The sequence below is a fragment of the Phocoena phocoena genome, chromosome 2 (assembly GCF_963924675.1).
Source record: "Phocoena phocoena chromosome 2, mPhoPho1.1, whole genome shotgun sequence".
Taxonomy (NCBI): domain Eukaryota; kingdom Metazoa; phylum Chordata; class Mammalia; order Artiodactyla; family Phocoenidae; genus Phocoena; species Phocoena phocoena.
Window position 1 is genome coordinate 63,643,052 of NC_089220.1, and position 20,186 is coordinate 63,663,237.

At 37.9% G+C, this 20,186-nt stretch overlaps 1 protein-coding gene across 1 annotated transcript in view; it reads left to right on the forward strand.

Annotated features, from left to right (window-relative positions):
* SNX6 (sorting nexin 6) overlaps positions 1-20,186 on the forward strand; it is a 53,385-nt gene that overhangs the window by 17,367 nt on the left and 15,832 nt on the right. The window contains exons 7-10 of the mRNA XM_065900989.1: positions 5,954-6,049; positions 8,444-8,549; positions 15,354-15,429; positions 16,952-16,991. Of these exons, the coding sequence (XP_065757061.1) occupies positions 5,954-6,049; positions 8,444-8,549; positions 15,354-15,429; positions 16,952-16,991 (318 nt within the window). The remainder of the gene's footprint in view (positions 1-5,953; positions 6,050-8,443; positions 8,550-15,353; positions 15,430-16,951; positions 16,992-20,186) is intronic.

Genomic DNA, 20,186 nt, shown 5'->3' on the forward strand with positions numbered 1-20,186 from the left:
TTGGGATCTATATTTGGATGACAAGATTAACTCATAATTTTAGTAGAAAACAAATGTAAACATAGTGGTTTGTTTGCTTACAAGTCAACATCAAGATCAAAGAATTTTGTGTATACAAATTTTCCCTCTTGGTTTGGTTTTAGTAGCTGTGACAATAAAACGTCCTAAGTCTAGCAGTAGAGAAAACTTTTAAGAGGGAATGAAAGTATAACTCAAAATGTAGCACTTTAGCATGAGTACTCTCACAAGCATAAGTGTGGTATGTGGTACTGGCCTGTGGTCGCTTAATAACTAGGAATTGTAAAGAATGCTGGCTATATTGTGAATTATAAGAGTCTAAAAATGATTCATGAATAGGGTTGCTAACAAACACATGATAGAATGCTGTCGTCACTTTTTTACCTTTATGAATTTATGCTGGCCTTTATTATGGCCTGGGCTAAAACCTTAACAATAATTTTGTAGAGCAACATAGGTGTAAAGTGAGGCATGGTGGTACCAGCACAAGGCCACCTTAGTACTCAGGCTCCAAGTACTCTATTCTATTGCCACAGCCCTTGGTACTATCTGAAATTATATATCTGTATTTATTTACGTATTTAATTTTTTTTTTGGCTGCATTGGGTCTTCATTGCAGCGTGCATGCTTTTCTTTAGTTGTGGAGAGCAGGAGCTACTCTTCATTGCGGCGCGTCGGCCTCTCATTGCAGTGGCTTCTCTTGTTGCGGAGCACGGGCTCTAGGCTTGTGGGCTTCAGTAGTTGTGGCTCACAGACTCTAGAGTGCAGGCTCAGTAGTTGTGGCTTGCGGGCTCTAGAGCACACACTCAGTAGTTGAGGTGCACGGGCTTAGTTGCTCCGTGGCATGTGGGATCTTCCTAGACCAAGGCTCAAACCCATGTCACCTGCATCGGCAGGCGAGTCTTAACCACTGCACCACCAGGGAAGTCCCTATATCTGTATTTTAAAAATTTGTTTTATATATCCATTATCTATCTCCCCCTACTAAAAAGTAAGCTCTCTGGGAGTAAGACTTGAAATTTTCACCATTGTATCCTCACTATTTTAGAATTGTGCCTGACCATTAAGATGTAAAATTAATATTTGTTAAAATAATAAGTGAAAGATTATTAAGTGTTTAGTTCACCTTTATAAATAGCTTTCATAAATCCTAGGATTTCATAATTTTTTTCCCACCAAGGTAGATTTATTTTTTTCCTTACAGTTTTTTTAATATATTTGTTGTTGTTTTTGTTTGTTTGTTTGTTTATGGTTGCATCAGGTCTTAGTTGTGGCACATGGGATCTTTTTAGTTGCGGCATGCGAACTCTAGTTGTGACATGCATGCGGGATCTAGTTCCCTGACCGGGGTCGAACCTGGGAGCCCTGCATTGGGAGCACAGAGTCTTAACCTCTAGACCACCAGGGAAGTCCCTTTTCCTTACAAATTAATATGTGCTTAATAAAGATGATGATGATGATGCATTTTAGTAACCCTTTTAATATCAGCAAATGGTTGTTTTGGAGAAAGCCTAGAAAGATGGACTGGAAAGTGTTTTGCAAATATTTTTTAATTGATTAATAACAAGTATGTTAACAGGTTGTAGAAGATCATAGGCCCAAAATTAAAAGGTTTTTCTCAACCTTGTCTCTAATGCTGTTTCTCAGATCTTTACTCTGTTCAGTGGTGCTGGAAAAGAAATCTGTCTGTGCTGTTCTACTATCTGAGCTTCAGAGGGTCATGGGACTGATGAGCTGTTGAAATAGAGTGAAAGTGTCTTGAAGTCTGAAAAGGCTGTGGGGCATTTGGAAGGCCTAGAAAATCTTGTTCCAGCATTTAGTCTTATGAGAAATGGTCACTGCTATAAGGAAGGATTGCCTGTAGTATTGCTTTCCTTATGTAGCTCTGCCCCTTCTGTTTCCAGTACCTATAGCTTTAGTCTCCTTAGCAGTAGATTGAATATCTTACCTATTCAACACCCTAATCTTCATTCGTTTCTTCCTGCCACATCAGTGACCACACCCAGGACCTTGTCTCACCTCTGAGTTCTTTTTTTCTTTTTCTTTTTTTTAAATAAATTTATTTGTTTATTTTGAGCTGAATTGGGTCTTCCTTGCTGCACGCAAGCTTTCTCTAGTTGCGGCGAGCTGGGGCTACTTCGTTGCAGTGCGTGGGCTTCTCATTGTGGTGGCTTCTCTTGTAGTGGAGCACGGGCTCTAGGCACATGGGCTTAGCAGTTGTGGCTCGCGGACTCTAGAGCACAGGCTCAGTAGTTGTGGCGCTCGGGCTTATTTGCTCCGCGGCATGTGGGATCTTCCCAGACCAGGGCTCGAACCTGTGTCCCCTGCATTGGCAGGTGAATTCTTAACCACTGCGCCACCAGGGAAGCCCCACCTCTGAGTTCTTAAACCCTAATATTATAGACTCCAAACATAGCCTTCTGTCCTCACAGCTCCCTTTTTCCCTGTTCCCCTTATAGTAGTTCTTTGACTCACTGCTGCATCTAGACCCTTGACCTCTCCTACACTTGGACCCTGTCAGTAGCCCTTTTGTCTTTCTCATCTCACCTAGAGTGCCTGCTCTGTTCCTTATAACAAGGTTATGACTTTAGACAGGTCTCTCCCATTTTCCATTAAAGCTGATTTCAGTAATTCTTCTTGATCAGATAGTGGCCTTGTTCACAGAGTGGGGGACACCAGTCAGAAATCAAATCCTTGAGCCGCCCGCATCCCTGCAGCCTTCAACCACCTTGGTGTCCACACTCATTTAATAGCTTCTTTTCTTTTTTACTTTCTCCTTTCCAATCTCGATTCCTTTTTTTCCTTTGCTTGCCTAACTGCCCTGACTAGAACCTCCAGTACAGTATTAAATGGAAGTGACAAGAGCAGACATCCTTGATTTGTCCCTGATCTTAGGGAGAAAGCATTCACTGTTTCACTGTCAGTTATGATGTTAACGATGGGTTTTTTCATAGATGCCATTCGTCAGCTTAAAGAAGTTCTTTTCTATTCCTACTTTTTTGAGTGGTTTTATAATGAAAAAGTACATCTATTGAGGTGATCATGCAGTTTTTGTCCTTTATTCTATTAATGTGGTGAAATACATCATGCTTTTCCATGTTGACTAAGATATCTTTCCAGCTATGCTGGCTCCCATGTACTTGTGGATCTATGGGAATGTCTCTTGATGTGTTTTCATCTTAACTCTAAAGCTACTTCACAGTCTCTTTCATGGGCTTTATCCTCCATCTATCCATTCATTTAAATCTGATTCTTCCACGGTTCCTCACTGAGTTCTCTAGAAGTCTAAAAGTTCCTCTAGACTTCTAATTCTGTAAATTCTAAGTCACATCATCTACTCCTGTGGCTCCATCTACTCTAATATGCTCTTAAGTTAGAAATCGATGGGAACTCCCTGGAGGTCCAGTGGTTAGGACTCTACGCTTCCACTGCAGGGGGCACGGGTTCAATACCTGGTTGGGGAACTAAGATCCCGCAAGCTGTGTGGCACAGCAAAAGGGAGGGAGGGAGAGAGGAAGGAATCTGTATCCCCCCGAGTCCCCTTGGCATTTTACCCTCAGCTGCACTCTTCTTTACATTCCTGCCTCCTTTTGTATTCTCTATATGTCTCAAAGAAGGTGTCACTACCTCCCAGTCCCTTACACTGTGACAATTACTCAGGATTCCTACTGCCTATTCAGGAGTCACCAAGTTCTCTCTGTTTTATTTTACTATATTAGGAATGTGTCTGCATCCTTCCGTCACTAGACCTAAAGATTAGTCCTGACTTGCATAATCTTTGCCTGGGTTTTCGAAGCAGTCCCTGACTGGTCATTCAACCTCCAGTCTTATCTTTCTCAACCCCTCAGTCTGTATTAAGTTCCTTGGGTGCTCCCCTAATGCCCCATGGATATCTTTAACACTATACTCCTCACACTATATGTAATTATATGTTTACTTCTCTCTGTCCTCCTCTGCACCATAAGTTACTTTAAGAATAGGGACCACCTCACATCTTAATCGTCTTAATATTCCTAACACCCAGCAACAGTGCATGGTTATAGTATACATGCATTATGGTTTGTTAAATGAGTGAATTAGTGAAATAATTAATATCAAAAATTCAGCAAAAAAAAAAAAAAAAAAAAAGAAAAAAACCTAGAGTGCTTTGGGAGGCCTAAGACAGAGCAGTGAATTCTAACTGGGAATTTGAAAGGGTTACATGAAGAGATGCCTTTTAATTTGAATGTTAAAGTCTGAATAGAATTTTTGGTGGGGGAATTCCCTGGTGGTCCAGTGATGAGGACTCCGAGCTTCCAATGCCAGGGGCCCAGGTTCGATCCTGGTCAGGGAACTAAGATCCCACAAGCTGTTCAGCATGGCCAAAAATTTTTTTGAAAAAAATTTTTGGTGAAAGAGTTATCATTTCAGATGCAGAGGAACCTAAAAGCTCAGAGCTTCTTTTGAGAACAGTTTGGAACATAAGGCTCTCTAGGGGTAGAGTGGTAGGTGGAAAGGTAAGTTGAACCAGATTTTTCAAAGTATTGAGTACCGTGCTAAGGAGATTGGCCTTCATTCTCTGAACATTATGAAACTTTGTAAACTTATTAAGTTTCCAAAGTGTGTTGTTGGAAAGTTATCACAAGCAGCAGAATGGATTGGATGGAGGAGATGAGGGATGTTAACTAGTAGTCCAATGTAGTAGTCTAGGCAAGAGATAATGAGGACTTTTACAGGACAGTGGGAGTGGAAAGGGACACATTTCAGAAATTTGCTGGTAGAATTTGAGCTGTGAGAGAAAAATTGTAGATTACTTCAAGATTTTTAATGAAAGGTACTGGGCTTTAGGGAACATACGAGAATCTGAGAGACTCAGATGGGGCGGGGGGCGGTGCATGAATAGGGAACCAGGAAGAGGGAAAACTTGGAGATTAGACTATAATGAGTACTCTTTTAAGATTTTTCTAGGGCTTCCCTGGTGGCTCAGTGGTTGAGAGTCCGCCTGCCGATGCAGGGGACACGGGTTTGTGCCCCGGTCTGGGAAGATCCCACATGCCGCGGAGCAGCTAGGCCCATGAGCCATGGCCGCTGAGCCTGCGTGTCCGGAGCCTGTGCTCCGCAATGGGAGAGGCCACAACAGTGAGAGGCCTACATACCGCAAAAAAAAAAAAGATTTTTCTAATGTGGGGTTAGCAGAATCTCTGTGTAAGGATATGATGTAGGCAATTGGAATTAGGATCTAAGTTTCAGGAAAGAGCTTAGGGGTAGTGAGAGAGATTTGTGAGTCACTTACGTAAAGGTGGGCATTGAAGGCATGGCAGTAGATAAGGAAATTAGATGGGATGTTCCTTCATGGGGTCCCTGGTGCAGCAAGTAGTAAAGTCAAAGAGCTAGCTGCTTCTCACCTTTGCCTTTACATATACCATTCATGCCAGGCAGAGTCATCTTTTGTGTCCTTTGTGTCATGAGTTGCTGACCCCAAAACAGGTGAGGAGATAATATTTGGATGGGTTTGGAGTGAAGAATTTTCAAAATGTATTTTCAGAGCTTTTACAGAATCATATGATGGTATATTGTACTCCAGTAAATTTTGCATGTTCAAAGGAACTCCTTCCTGAGTTAATATTTAGTTGACTTTGTATGATATAGTAGTGTTTGACAAAGTATGATGAGAGGGTTACTTACAACAAAATTATCAAATATACTTATAAAATTTGGGAAAGCTAGGCCTTATTGTAGATCAGCTGAACCTGAATCTTTGGGAGTGAGGCCAGATTCCTCTTTAATGTCCCTAAATTTGAAAATCACTGATATACGTGATGAAATTGCCACTTTATTAAGTTTAAAAACGGGGTCCTTTTGAGATTGCCATTTTGATATCAGAGAATAAAGGAGGCATTAACTTCTCATTTGTAATCTTAAAAGAAATGCTAACTTAAATTAACCTTTCTTTCAGTTGAGTGTGCGAGGGAAAAATAAAAAGGAGAAACTTGAAGATTTCTTTAAAAACATGGTTAAATCAGCAGATGGAGTAATTGTTTCTGGAGTAAAGGTAAGACTATTTAATAAACAGAGGTGTTGGTTTGAGAATTTACTTCTTCTAAGAGGGAGATAGATTGAGATTTCAGATGTGCGGACGATTATATTAGAGTAAAAGAGAAGTTTGGATAGTAGACTTCTTAGGCCTGGGAAACTGGGCCCCTCACCCTGGGTTCCTCAAGAGCTCCCTTCTCTAAGGGGTAGTAGGTCTGCAGGTCCAAGTGGATTTGCCCACCCAGAGCCCATGCCCCTTTCCTCCAAACCAGACCATTCTCCAGGTATCTAGAATCCCGTATTTCCTTGCCCAAATCCCAAGCCTTCTTTCAGGTCCTGCACAGGCTTTTTCCTTGAGTTCATCTGCCAGTGGGTAGACTGGGCTGCTGGTGGCTGTCCTCCACAGGTGGTCAAGGAGTAGAGGGAAGGCACAGGGCAGAAGGTCAGTGTGCAGGGTGGAATGAACACCCAGCCACGTGCACGTGAGGTCCCTCTGGGTGCCTTACAGAGTCACAGGGTGGGGCACAGAGGGTCTGCCTCCATTTGTACACTTATCCAGTTGGCCTTACAAATGTTAGGGGCAGACCTGGATTCAGATTTGGAGTTAGAAGAGCTCAGTTGAGGTTTTGGTTTCGTCTCATAGTAGCAACATGACCTTGGAAAAAGTCACTTTCTTTCTCTGAACCTCAGTTTTCCCGTTTTCAAAATTTGGTCAGTAATGCCACCTAGCTCACAGGATTGTTAGAAAGATTGAATGAGATGATATGTGTGAATATACTTACAAAGTTAATTATTTACCAAGGTAACACCTAAATTTTTAATGATTTCTGAAAATGGTACAAAAATGGATTTTTCTGAAAACTCTAACCATTAAAATATAAGAGAAAAATGTTTATATTACATTATTAAGTAAATACTAATAAGAGATAAATAATGCTTTGTCATCATTGCCTGTTTTTATAAATACATCTATAGTAAAACTTGGGTGTAAAGTACTGTTTGATTTATACTTTAATTTTGCAGAGACAGATCATTTGATATTAATTATAATTAATGTTGAACTTTTTTCTTTTTTTTTTTCTAATTTATTTATTTAGGCTGTGCTGGGTCTTAGTTGCAGCACACAGGATCTTCATTGTGGCATGTGGGATCTTTAGTTGCAGCATGCAGACTTCTTAGTTGCGGCATGCATGCAGGATCTAGATCCCTGACCAGGGGTCAAACCCCGGCCCCAAGTCTTACCCACTGTACCACTGGGGAAGTCCCTGAATTGTTTTTCTTTGTTTTGTTTTTTTTGGGTTTTTTTTGCGGTACACGGGCCTCTCACTGTTGTGGCCTCTCCCGTTGCGGAGCACAGGCTCCGGACGCGCAGGCTCAGCGGCCACGGTTCACAGGCTCAGCCGCTCCGCGGCATGTGGGATCTTCCCGGACCGGGGCACGAACCCGTGTCCCCTGCATCGGCAGGCGGACTCTCAACCACTGAGCCACCAGGGAAGCCCACCGAATTGTTTTCTTAACATTAAGTATAAACCACTATATTGATTATGATTTTGATAATTTTATTGAAGTAATAGCTGACATTTTTTGAACATTTACAGTGTGGTGTTTGGTAGCCCACATTTCATTAATCTTCACTACAGCTCTGCAAGTTAGTTTAGCTCCATTTTTACATTTAAGAAAACTGGTACACATGAATTAGCAGATTTTAAATGACATTTTATCAGTACTAACTTCTGCTTCTGTGTACTGTTGATGTCAGTCTCAAATTACATCATTTCAGCTGGTGCTTTTTCAATAAACAATTGCTGTTTTAGAAGGAAGGAAAGTACTGTTAATAGTTTTCACTTCTAAAGTATTTCTAGTTTTGTTCCAGAAAAGATTGAGAACAGTGTTTAATATGAAAATTGCTCCCAGATAGCTAGTTTGGCCAGATTCCCTAAAGCAGTCAGAGAGGGCCCTAATGACTAAGGGATTCAGGAACAGCATTCAGGGACGGCCCATAGAATGCATAACAGACCAAGAGAAACAGATTTTCACTTGTCTGCCAGGCTTTTTTCCCTTTTTTCTCAAAAGCAAATGATCACTCCCACTGGCAGAAGTATATCTGTTGGAGAATAGGATTGTAGAGGCGGAGCACAAGTAGGAACACATTTGAGTACAACACGTGAGTCTCAACCATAATGGGGAGCTCTAAGCCTTCAGCTGCAAAACTGTAGAAGATTTCTTACTTGATAGATAGAAACACATGTTTATAAGTCTGAACTTGTTGATGAAATCAATATAATGTCTGATTATTAGAGGATAGCTATGCTGTTTTACTGATCTTTTATGATTATAAGGATAAAAAAGTGATTTATGTGTTAGACTAAAGCAAGTAAGTGAAAAAAACTCATATTTTCTTTTGATCCCATAGGATGTAGATGATTTCTTTGAGCATGAACGAACATTCCTTTTAGAATATCATAACCGAGTTAAGGATGCATCTGCTAAATCTGATAGAATGACAAGATCCCACAAAAGTAAGGTTTTTCTCTGTGGCTAAAGTTTACATTGTTTAATGGAATATTTATAAAGTTATCATGTTATTTACAGTTTGTAAAAGTCTTGATAATAGGGCAGTGGTTCTCAAACTGTGGTCTCTGAAGCTTTGATCCTAAGGCCCTTTTAAGCAAGTCTGTGAGGTCAAAACTACTTTCGTAATAAAACTATGATGCTTTTTGTCTTTTTCACCATGTTGACATTTACACCGATGTTGCAAACGCTGTGGTGGATAAACTGCTGATGCTTTAGCACAAATCACGGCAGTGGCACCAAACTAATAGTCTTTGTATTCTTTCCCACAGCGCATTTGCAATTTAAAATTTCGTTTAAGAATGTCCTTGATGGTATAGCACAGGGGAACTATTATATTCAGTATTCTGTAATAACCTACAGGGGAAAAGAATCTGAAAAAGAATGGATACATGTATATGTGTAACTAATCACTTTGCTGTATACTTGCAACTAACACAATATTGTAAATCAACTATACTCCAGTATAAAAAAAAATTAAATTTAAATTAAAAAAAAAGAATGTCCTTGATGAAGCAGTGAAACTTATTACTTCTGGAAAGTCTCCTCCCTTGAGTATACTTTTTTTAATATTCTGAGTGATGAAATGGGAGGTATGCATAAAGCACTTTGCATATGGATGTATGATGGTTCTCTCTAGAAAAGCATTTTAGTGAATGAGTTGCAACTGAACTAGCTGCTTTTTTTCATAAAATACCATTTTTACTTGAAAGAACAACTGACAAACTGTGATTATTGAAACTTGAGTATTTGGTAGACATTTTATTAAAAATTAATTAAATGGGCCTGACACTTCATGGAAAACAGCTGACAGTGTTTGTTGACAATGATAAAGGTCAGGCTTTCCAGCAATAATTAGAATTTTGGAAAACTTGTATCAGTCACCATGAGCTTGCTTTTCAATAATTAAAGACTTAATCTGAGGAAATTGATGATAATATTAATGTGATATTTTTGATATTATATACTGAAGTGTGTCAACATTTGGAAGATCTGTGTGATTCATTGAACTAGTATTTTCTTAATGATCAAAATTATGTATGTAAAAGATCTATTTAAAGTACAAGATAGATTAAAATGGGTTTTTTAAACAGCTTTATATTGAGATATAATTGATATCAATAAGCTGCAATGTTCAAAGTGTACAGTTGGATAAGTTTTGACATACGTATGATATCATCACCACAGTCAACATAATGAACATATCCATCACCACCAAAAGTTTCCTTGTGGCCCTTTGTAATCGCTCCCTCCTGCGCCTGTCCCCAGGCCACCGCTGATCTGCTTTCTGTCTGTAGATTAGCTTGCATTTTCTAGAGTTGTATATAAATGGAATCATAGAGTATGTACTCTTTATGGTCTGGCTTTGAAATTCAACAAAATTATTTTGAGATTCATCCATGTTGTATGTATCAATAGTTCATTCTTTTTATTGCTGAGTAGTATTCCATTGTATGGATATACCACAGTTGTTTATCCATTCAGCTGTTGGTGGACATTTGGGTTGTTGCTGGCTTTTGGCCATTTGAAATAAAGCTGACATAAACCATCTGTATGTAAGTCTTTGTATGGACATATGCTTTCATTTCTCTTGGGTAATACCTAGAAGTAGAATGGCTGGGTCAAGTGTAAGTGTATAATTAATTTTTTTTTTAAACTGCCAAACTTTTTTCCAAAATGATTGTATCATTTTACATTCCTACCAGCTGTGAACGAGAGTTCCAGTTGCTTCACACCCTTGCCAATAAAGATAATCAGTCTTTTAAATTTTATCCATTCTGCTAGGCCAGTGTGGTTTTAATTTGCATTTCCCAATGATTGATGATATTGAACATCTTTTCTTGTATAAGTCCTCCAACTTTATTCTTCTTTATCAAAGTCATTTTGGCCCTTCTGGTTTCTTTACATTTTCATATGGATCTTAGAATCAGTTTGTCACTTTCTACAAAAATGCCTGCTGGGATTTTGATTGGGATTGTATAGAATCTGTAGATTAATTTGGGGAGGATTGACATCTTAACACTATTGGTTCTTCTGATACATGAACATGGTATATATCTCCATTTAATTAGGTCTTCTCTCAGCAATGTTTTATAGTTTCCTTTGTACAGATCTTATACATCTTTAGTTAGATCCCTAATTATTTTTTGATGATATTGTAAATGTTGTGTTTTTTACATTTCAGTCTCCAGTTGTTTTTTGCCAATATATAGAGATACATGGTATTTTCAGTGTTGAGCTAATAGCTTGCAACCTTACTAGATCAACTCAATTTTTAGCTTTATTAACTATTTTGTAGATTCCTTAGGATTTTCTACATAGACGATCATCTGCTAATAAAAACAGTTACACTTCTTCCTTTGCAATTTGAACGCTGTTTATTTCTTTACCTTGCCCCATTATACTATAGCTATACCCTCCAGTACAGTGTTGATGGAAGTGGTGAAGGCAAGCAACTTGGCCTTGTTTCTTATGGGGAAGGCATCAGTCTTAAGCCGTTAATTATGATAATAGGTGTAGATTTTTCCTAGATGCCTTTTAAGTCAGGAATGAATGTTGGATTTTGTCAAATGCTCTTTTTGCAACAATTGAGATAACCATATGGTTTTTCTTTTTTAGTCTATTAATATGGTTAATGATGTTGATTGATTTTCAGATATTAAACCAACCTTATATTCTTGGGATAAATATCACTTATATCATTAGATTTTTTTTTATCATTAGATTTAATGTAATAGAGTACACAAAGTTCATTGATAGGATTTTAGATTCCCCACAGGAACTACCCCTTAAACTTAAACTGCTTGTTGAGTAGAGTATCCACAATTTTCTGAAAATATTAGTAAAATGCCTCCTCCTTTTCCAACGACACATCTGTTTGAGGCTAGATTTTCTCCCAATACTTGAACAAAAACAACGTATCACAGTAGAGTGAATGCAGAGCAGATAAGAGAATGGAGCTATTCTATTACTATTATTCTATTAATCCAGACGCAAAAGAGATTTGCAAAACTCTAACAGTGTCACTGTGCTCACTAATTTTAAAATATATAAATAGTTATTTTCATTTAAAATGTTATGTTAACTTATAATGCTTTATGGGACTTCCCTAGCAGTCCAGTGGTTAGGACTCCGTGCTTCCAATGCAGGGGGCATGGGTTCTATCCCTGGTCGGCGAACTAAGATCCCACATGCCCCACGGCCAAAAAAGAAAACCAAAATGTGTTAATGGTTTTAATACTGTTATTTTAAAATAGTAAATATTTAAAATTTTTGTTTTACTTTTTTAAAAATACAGTACATATTGATAGATGTAACCCGTATAAACAAAGGCTCTTTAGGGTCCTCAGTAATTTCTAAGAGTGTAAAGGAGTCCTAAAACCAAAAAGGTTCAGAGCCTCTGATATACAGACAGGTCAGTAGGTACCTAGAAGTACGAACCTCCGTTTTGGGGTATTGTTACATACTCTTAATAGAAAGGAGGAAGTAAAGAAGTCTCAGGCCTGGTAACTTCTATTCTTGTGTCATTCTTTTGAGAGAGTTAAGAGTTCTTTTTGTATTTTATTTTCCTATATCTTTGTGATTTGCAGATTCATTCTAATGAAGTAGTAGTTCTTAGTTGCCTGTTCAGTAGTTAAGAACTATATAGTCAAAGTGTGGGAAACTTGAATTCCTTCCTAAATTTATTACTGATTTGCTTTAGAGCCTTGGGCAATTCACATAATTAGTCTTGTGTTGGTTTACTTGTTTATAAAATGGCATTAAGGATAAAATATCTCATACTTTCACTCCTCTGTTAAGAAAAACTTTGTCCCAACCCATCCTCTCCTGGCCCCTCCATCAGGACCCACACTACTCCCTACTCCCCGCACACACCCAGAGTCACACAGTGCACCGTGAGGGCTCCAGCGGCACCCTGTGTGCCTTCCTAGGAAACCCCACACTCCACCCACCCCCACTAGGCCCTGGCCCCAGCCTGTAGGCACACCCCCTTCCCCAAAAAAAGAAAAACTTTGTAAATACGAAATGGTACATACTAGTGTTGATTGTAATAATTAGGAATACCTTTAAGTTTAGATTTGATGATTTAAAAATGGAAGCCTACTATATATACTTTTTAAATTTCTTAAAAAGTTATTTAATTCATAAACATTGGCATATCTATTATGTGCCAACCATCACGTCAGACATTGATGATTTCAAGATGAAGAAAATAACAGTCTTTGCCATTAAGGAATTAATAATTTTGCAGGTGAGATAAACACTAAAAGCAAAAAATTACAATATATTGTAATTAATCCTATCATAGAGGTGTATATTAGTGCCATGGAAGTATAAAGAACTATAGGAATCATCTGTTAAGAAAACAATATTAGTGATTCTTACTGATTCTGTTTATTTGACCAAGTGGAATGGTGTTTTAGGGGAGATGATAGTGATCCTGTTTTACAAAAATACGACTGTTGGGCTTCCCTGGTGGCGCAGTGGTTGAGAGTCCACCTGCCGATGCAGGGGACATGGGTTCGTGCCCCAGTCTGGGAAGATCCCACATGCTGTGGAGTGACTGGGCCCGTGAGCCATGGCCGCTGAGCCTGCGCGTCCGGAGTCTGTGCTCCGCAACGGGAGAGGCCACAACAGTGAGAGGCCTGCGTACCGCAAAAAAAAAAAAAAAAAAAAATACGACTGTTACATATAATTAATTACCTTACATATATAGTGGACCCTTGAACAACACAGGTTTGAGCTATGTGAGTCCATTTATATGCGGATTTTTCTTCAGTAAATATGTAGTATTGTAAAAGTACTACACAGTCCGAGGTTGGTTGAATCTGCAGATGCAGAACCGTGGATACAGGGGCAACTATAAAGTTAAACAGGGATTTTTCACTGCGGGGAGGGTTGGCACCCGTAACCCCTGCATTGTTCAAGGGTCAACTGTAATAAAATTTTACAAAATTATAAAGTAAAAACTATTTTTTCATAATTAATGAACTTAGCCTGGATTATGAAAAACTAAGCTTTTCAACTTAATAATTTTATAAGTCACTGTGATTTATAAAATCAGGACAGTTTGTATATTTTTCGTGATCACATAATGCTGTAATAACTAAAGAGGGTAGTGTTCTCAAAGCCTAATGTTAGTTAGAATACAGGAATTTCTTGCTCCAAAAAATAATTTCAGGGTCAGCCTAAGCATAAACTATTAATGTATTCAATATTAAACACAGAAACCATTTTTGATTCCTACCTGTCAATAAACCAACCTTTAAGTGATTTTTGAGTAGTAGTATTATTTTTTTAACTTAACCTGTTAGGGTGTAGTGAAGAGTCTTATATATAAGTTACTGTTCATAGTCTGAAGTTTGTACTTGAAGTTTCTTCATAAAAGATATCAGGATAGAAGATTTGAGTAACAATAAGTAAGTAGTCACCAAATTTCAGCCATATCAGTTGAATGTAATTTTGTGCAAAATAAGAAAGTATAATGTAAGCATTACTGTTTTGTTAGGGGATAAACACATAAAAGCCTGGTAAAAATACTACTAGTATACGTGGGAATACAAAGTAGGCATGTCTAGGATTTCATTAATGATAGCAAACATTTGTATAGTGCTGTATACACTATGTGCCAAGTTTATAGTAATGTTTACTAACTCATTTAGTTCTCTAAATAATTATGTGAATTGGGTACCATTATTATCCCTATTTCCAGATGAGGAAACTGAGGCACAGGCAGGTTAAGTGATATGCCCAAGGTCATACAGCTGGTAAATTGGGAAACTGGGATTGGACAGTTTGGTTACAGGTCCATGCTCTTAACCATTGCACTATGCTATTCCTTTTCTGAAATTATAATCTTTTCTCAACAAGGGCATTGTCCTGTGGGGCAAGCCCTAGGAGGAGTACTGTGCTGACGTTGAGTACTTTGCTTCCTAGCACCCAAGGGTAGTGGTACTACCATTCATCTAGCTTCCCAAGCTCCTGCCTCAGGTCTACTGTTTGTAAATCCTACCTGTTACATTTCCTAAATATCTTCCAGCTTTGTTAGTTCCTCTCTGCTCTTAGTGTTTCCACTACCTTGATCCTGACCCTCAGCATCTGACACAGCAGTTTCCTGGTTGGTCACTGTGCCTTCTGTGTCTCTCCACTATTAGTCTTTATTCAAGGCAGCAGAATTTTTTAATCTAAAATCCTTATCAGGTTGATTGCACCACTACTAGGATTTTAAAATGTTTAATAACAGCCATTCCCACAAGATCAGGTCCAAACTTCATCATGGCTTACAAAACCTTTCCTTCCCTCAAGATGCTTGGAAGAAAAATAAATTGATTTTTCCATCTTCAACCCTCTCCACTCCCCTCTGTACCCTGCAGTGCCATAGTCCCAGAAGGCTCTCTGAATATACTTTGCTCTTTTATGTCTCCCTGGCCTTTTTCCATGCTCTTCCCTTTATCCAGAATGCACTCTCCTCCTCTTTGCCTAGTAAAGATTTGCTCATCCTGCGAGCTCCAACTCCTATAGTGTCTGTAAATCCTTCCCTGACCTCCTCAGGTGAAATCATCTGTTTCCCCTGCTCGCGATGTAGTTTATACCTACTTCTAATATAAAATTCATCATTTTGTATTACAGTTTTTGTCATTTCTTTCACTAGACTTTGGGCATCTCATATTACATACACACTTTTTTGACATTCAGTAACTATTTTTGAATCAATGAATAAATATATTAAATTCTTAAAACTTTTTCCATAGGTGCTGCAGATGATTACAATAGAATTGGTTCTTCATTATATGCTTTAGGAACTCAGGATTCTACAGATATATGCAAGTAAGCATTCTGATTTAAAACATTAAATATAAGTAAAAGAAAATTTTTGTTGGCAGCTCAGGCACACACAATACTTCTGACCCAGCAGGCATTTTGGAATATTTTTGTCAAAACACGTTGATAATATGGAGCTTCTTTATAAACTTAGGTCAGTGTCATTTTTCTCTTCCCTTTCCCTACTTTTTTTTAAATCTGAGAAATAAAAATCGACCTTAGTATATATAATTTTAACATTTACAGTGTTTCATTTGATGAAAATTTGCTAATTTGTATGTGTGAAAGAGACAGAATTTATGTTTAAATGTTCTTAGATTTTTATAATGTTTATTATAAATAAGAAATGCTGTTTTAGAATTAGAATATATATACACACACACGTATATATATATATATACACATATACATATATATACACACACATACACACATACATATATATATATTTCGTTGGAGGCCAGATTTCAATGTACCATAAATAATCTTAGTTGCTCCTATAATGTTTAAACCCGGCTCTCTATTGGAAAATAATTCAAACACATTTTAAAAATTTTAAGTGGAAAAACTATTTTCATAGTCCATGCCTTTCTCCAAACCACATCCTTGAACTTTTCTGTAGTATATCCTGTCTCAGTAGACATGTCAGATCCAGTTTTTCAGCAAATCCAGTTTTTCAGCAAAACAGTAATTAACATGCTACCTTCCCAAAGAGTTAGTTCTTAAGTATTTGATAAGAAGGAAAAACGTCAACATTGCCGTGTGTTATCTTTCATAAACCTCTCAAAGCAAGTTCTTTTTAGTAATGTGAAGTTCATAAAATTCATTTTAGCTTTCAATAGTATTTGCCCTAATCCAAATATAATGTCATCGATAATTACATATTTTACAGGATACCATTTAATAGTTTGTCATGGGGATATTTTTTTAGTTGGTGTCAGCGTTTGAGAGATGGGCTTTTTAATTAATAGTGAAAGTGGGGGCTTCACTGATGGCCTAGTGGTGAGGACCCTGGGCTCTCACTGCAGTGGCCGGGCTCAATCCCTGGTTGCAGAAGATCCTGCAAGCTGCCTGGTGCGGCCAAAAAACAAAGTGAAAGTGAGCTATGAAGTAGAGATTGACTGTTCATTTGTGTTGTTTTCCAAAACAAAGCAGCTCCATTTGAAAGTATTTAAGACATAACTCTTTGGATGTCATTGCCCTGTACTTCTGTAATAATTTAAAGGTATGGTTTTATTTAATATTATGTGGCATATTACCAAAGGATATCGAGACAGATTTTTTAAGTTTTTAACATATGGCTTAGACCGCCACCTTGAAATGGGAAGATTTTCTGTAATCGTATGTCAAAAGGAATCTGTTACATGGGTGGACGTACAGAGATTTTTGTTGAACTAAATGAAGTCTTCAGTGAACAAGACAAATATTGTAATGAGGTAAGAATGTTCATTATTAATCTGGTTTGGGGTATATTCTCTGAACATTTGAAATAGAAAATTATTTATGATGAAATATTTTTCCCTTCCAGGTTTTTTCTTAAAGTTTCAGAACTTTTTGATAAAACAAGAGTAAGTACTAATAATTAACCTTTGGGAGTCTAAATCTCTGCAAACAGTAGTGTTTAACTTGTTGGGCTGTGTTTAACTTTATTGAGGAAGATGAGTTATACTTCAAAAGGTTGAAGAGGCAGATTTAAATTTGGAAATAATGAGAGTTTTTCAGGAAATTTAGTTTTTGTTATGGTCTTTTGGTATATGTGTAAAAGTTCATACTCTTGATCAGAAAACGTGTTCATTAGGAGGCTGGGTTTATTTTTATGAAAGATCATTTTTTTCCTGGGGCTTTGTAAGCTAGAAGAAAATCTTAGATTCACTATAACTTTACCAAGATTATTGCTTTTGATCCCCCATGACACACTGCTTTAAAAAAGAGTTGTATCAACATAAGACAAAAATATAACTGCAGAAAGTTTTCATTCATAGTAGTAATAATTTAATACTGATGTAGTCTTGGTTTTCAGGGGTCATGTTAATTTATGATCATTCTATCTATCAGTTGATAGTGAAAATGTTTACTAGATTTGTAATGGTACTTAGCTGAGAGTCGTGGTGGCTAGTCCGTTGTAGAAATCAGATTTCATCATGACCTTGGCAGTTGAGTAGTGGAGACAAGTTGAAGAAAAGGAGATACTCCTATCACAAAGGAAAAAGTTCTTAAATATGTAAGTAAATGTTATACTGGGGTCCATATAGCTCATTATTCTGCTTTGATATTTGTACCAGTGAGCATTTTCTGGGAAGATAGAGTTGTTTTTGTGTGCGTGTTCATTTATATCAAAAGTATAGGAATCTATCACAAACAGCCTTATGTGTCAATTCTTTTGGAAGCAGATGTCAAGGTGGGATTAAATGTACAAGAGATTTATTGTGAAAAACAAAGAGGAACGAGCAGGAGTAGACAGGAGGGGAGCGTTCCGATAATAGTGCAGGTCTACACCTGCAAAAGGAGAGGGAGAGGAAGGAGGACTGTGTAGGAGGAGTTTCAGACTATAGCGCAGTCCTAAGAAAGCTTTGTCCACATCAGAGGGGAGTGCCTGAGCCAGAGCTGCCCATTAGAGGAGTTCTACATCAGGCAAGAATGGGCTGGGTGGGGAGGATGGAACATAACTTTCGTATGAACATGGTTCCAGATCCAGAGATACTGCAGTTGGGGCTATCAGTCAACTGTGCTCCTTGCAGCAGGCATTTCTCTTGGAGATCTGGGTGGCACATTTCCATAGCCCCAAAATTCTTTATTTCCTTTAGCATTTGCAGGTTGTTCTGGTTATTATTGCTGTGTAACAAACCATCCTAAAATCAGTAGCTTTAAACAGCAACCATTTTAGTATGCCAGTGAACTCTTTGGTTCAGGAATTCAGAAAGGGCACAGCAGGGATGGCTTGCCTCTGCTCCATGATGTCTGGGGCCTCAACAGGGAAGATATGAAGGCCAGGGCCTGGAATCATCTGAAGGCTCTTTCACTCATATGTCTGGGGGTTGATACTGCTATCAGCAGGAACTTCTGATAGGGCTGTTGGCTGTGACACCTACATGTGGCTGCTTCCCATGGAGCTGCTTAGGCTTCTTCACAGCATGGTAAAGAGGTTCCAAAAGCGAGTATCCCAAATTATGGGAAGTAGAAGCTGCTGCTAGTTTCGTTAGGCCTGGGCTTGGAAACTGGTACAGCATCATTCCTGTATTGGGCAAGCAGTCTGAGAGCCCAGATTGAAGGGGAGAAGACACATACCCTACTTCTTAATGGAAGGAGAGAAGCCCTATTTAAAAGCACTGAACATCATCTAGCATGTCAAGAAGTTCTGTAAGTTTGTTTCTCCATAAAGAAACTTCAAGATTTTTCCAAAACTTTTTATTAAAGTGCATTATACATGTAGAAAAAAACACATAACAGAAGTGTACAGCTCAGTGAAATGTCACAGTTTAACACACTCATGTAATGAACACCCAGATCAAGAAATGGAACATTACCAGCAACTCAGATTCCCTGTTCCCCTTCAGCTGCCTTCTGAGTCACCACCTTGGCTGCAAGGCTAACCACTGTCCTAGCTTCTAACAGCAAAAATTAATTTTATTTTCATATTTTATGTAAATGGATTATGCAGTATATATTCTTATGTCTGGTTTCTTTTACTCAATATTACATACATAAGATTCATTGGTGTTGCATGTCGGTATAGCTCCTTCATTCTTATTGCTGTATAGTTTTCCATTGCAAAAACATACCTAATTTTATTATCTTTTCTACTGGTAGGCATTTGGATAGTTGCTAGTTTGGGGCTCTTTACAAAGAGTACTGCTAAGACCATTCTTATTTATCTTCAGCTGAACATAAGTATTCATTTCTGTTGAATGTATGTAACTAGGAGAGGAAGTGATGGTTCATAGGATATCCATGTGAAAAGCTTTTGTAGGTACTGCCAAACTGTTTCCCAAAGTGATTGTAACAACTTACATTCCCACCAGAATGAATGTGAGCATCTCACTGCTGCACAAGGTTGTAATATTTGGTATTTTAGCTGTTCTGGTGGATGTGTAGGGTTTTTTTATTTTAACAACAATTTCAGAGTCGCAGAAAAGTTGCAAGAATAGTACAAAGAATTCCTCTACATGTGTCACCCAGATTTTCTTAATGTTAACATTTTCTACATTACTTAAAGTTCTTTTATTCCCAGAAGTCCATGTTTATTGTTTTTTGCCCTTTGTGCACATTTCTCTCTCTCTTTTTTAAAGATAAGAATCAATTTTAACGTACCAGGACTTCCCTGGTGGTCCAATGGGTAAGACTCCACGCTCCCAATTCAAGGGGCTGGGGTTCAATCCCTGGTCTGGGAACTAGATCCCACATGCCTTAACTAAGAGTTTGCATGCCTCAAGTAAAAATCCTGCACTTGGCAAAAAAGATCCTGCATAATGCAACTAAGACCTGGCACAGCCAAATAAATAAATATTTTTTAAAAAATTTTTAATGTACCAATATGATTATCAGTGATTCTCCATACTGTCATCAATACCTAGTATAGAAATGTTCCCAGTTGTCTCATAAATGGCTTTTTACGGTGGACTTTGTTTGAATCGGGATCCAAACAAGGTTCCCACATTGTATTTGGTTGACATAATACATTCTTCTTTATTCTCTGTCTCTCCAGACTGAATGAAGAGTTCTCATCTTTTTATTTTATTTTATTTTTTTAAATCATCCTTGTTTTT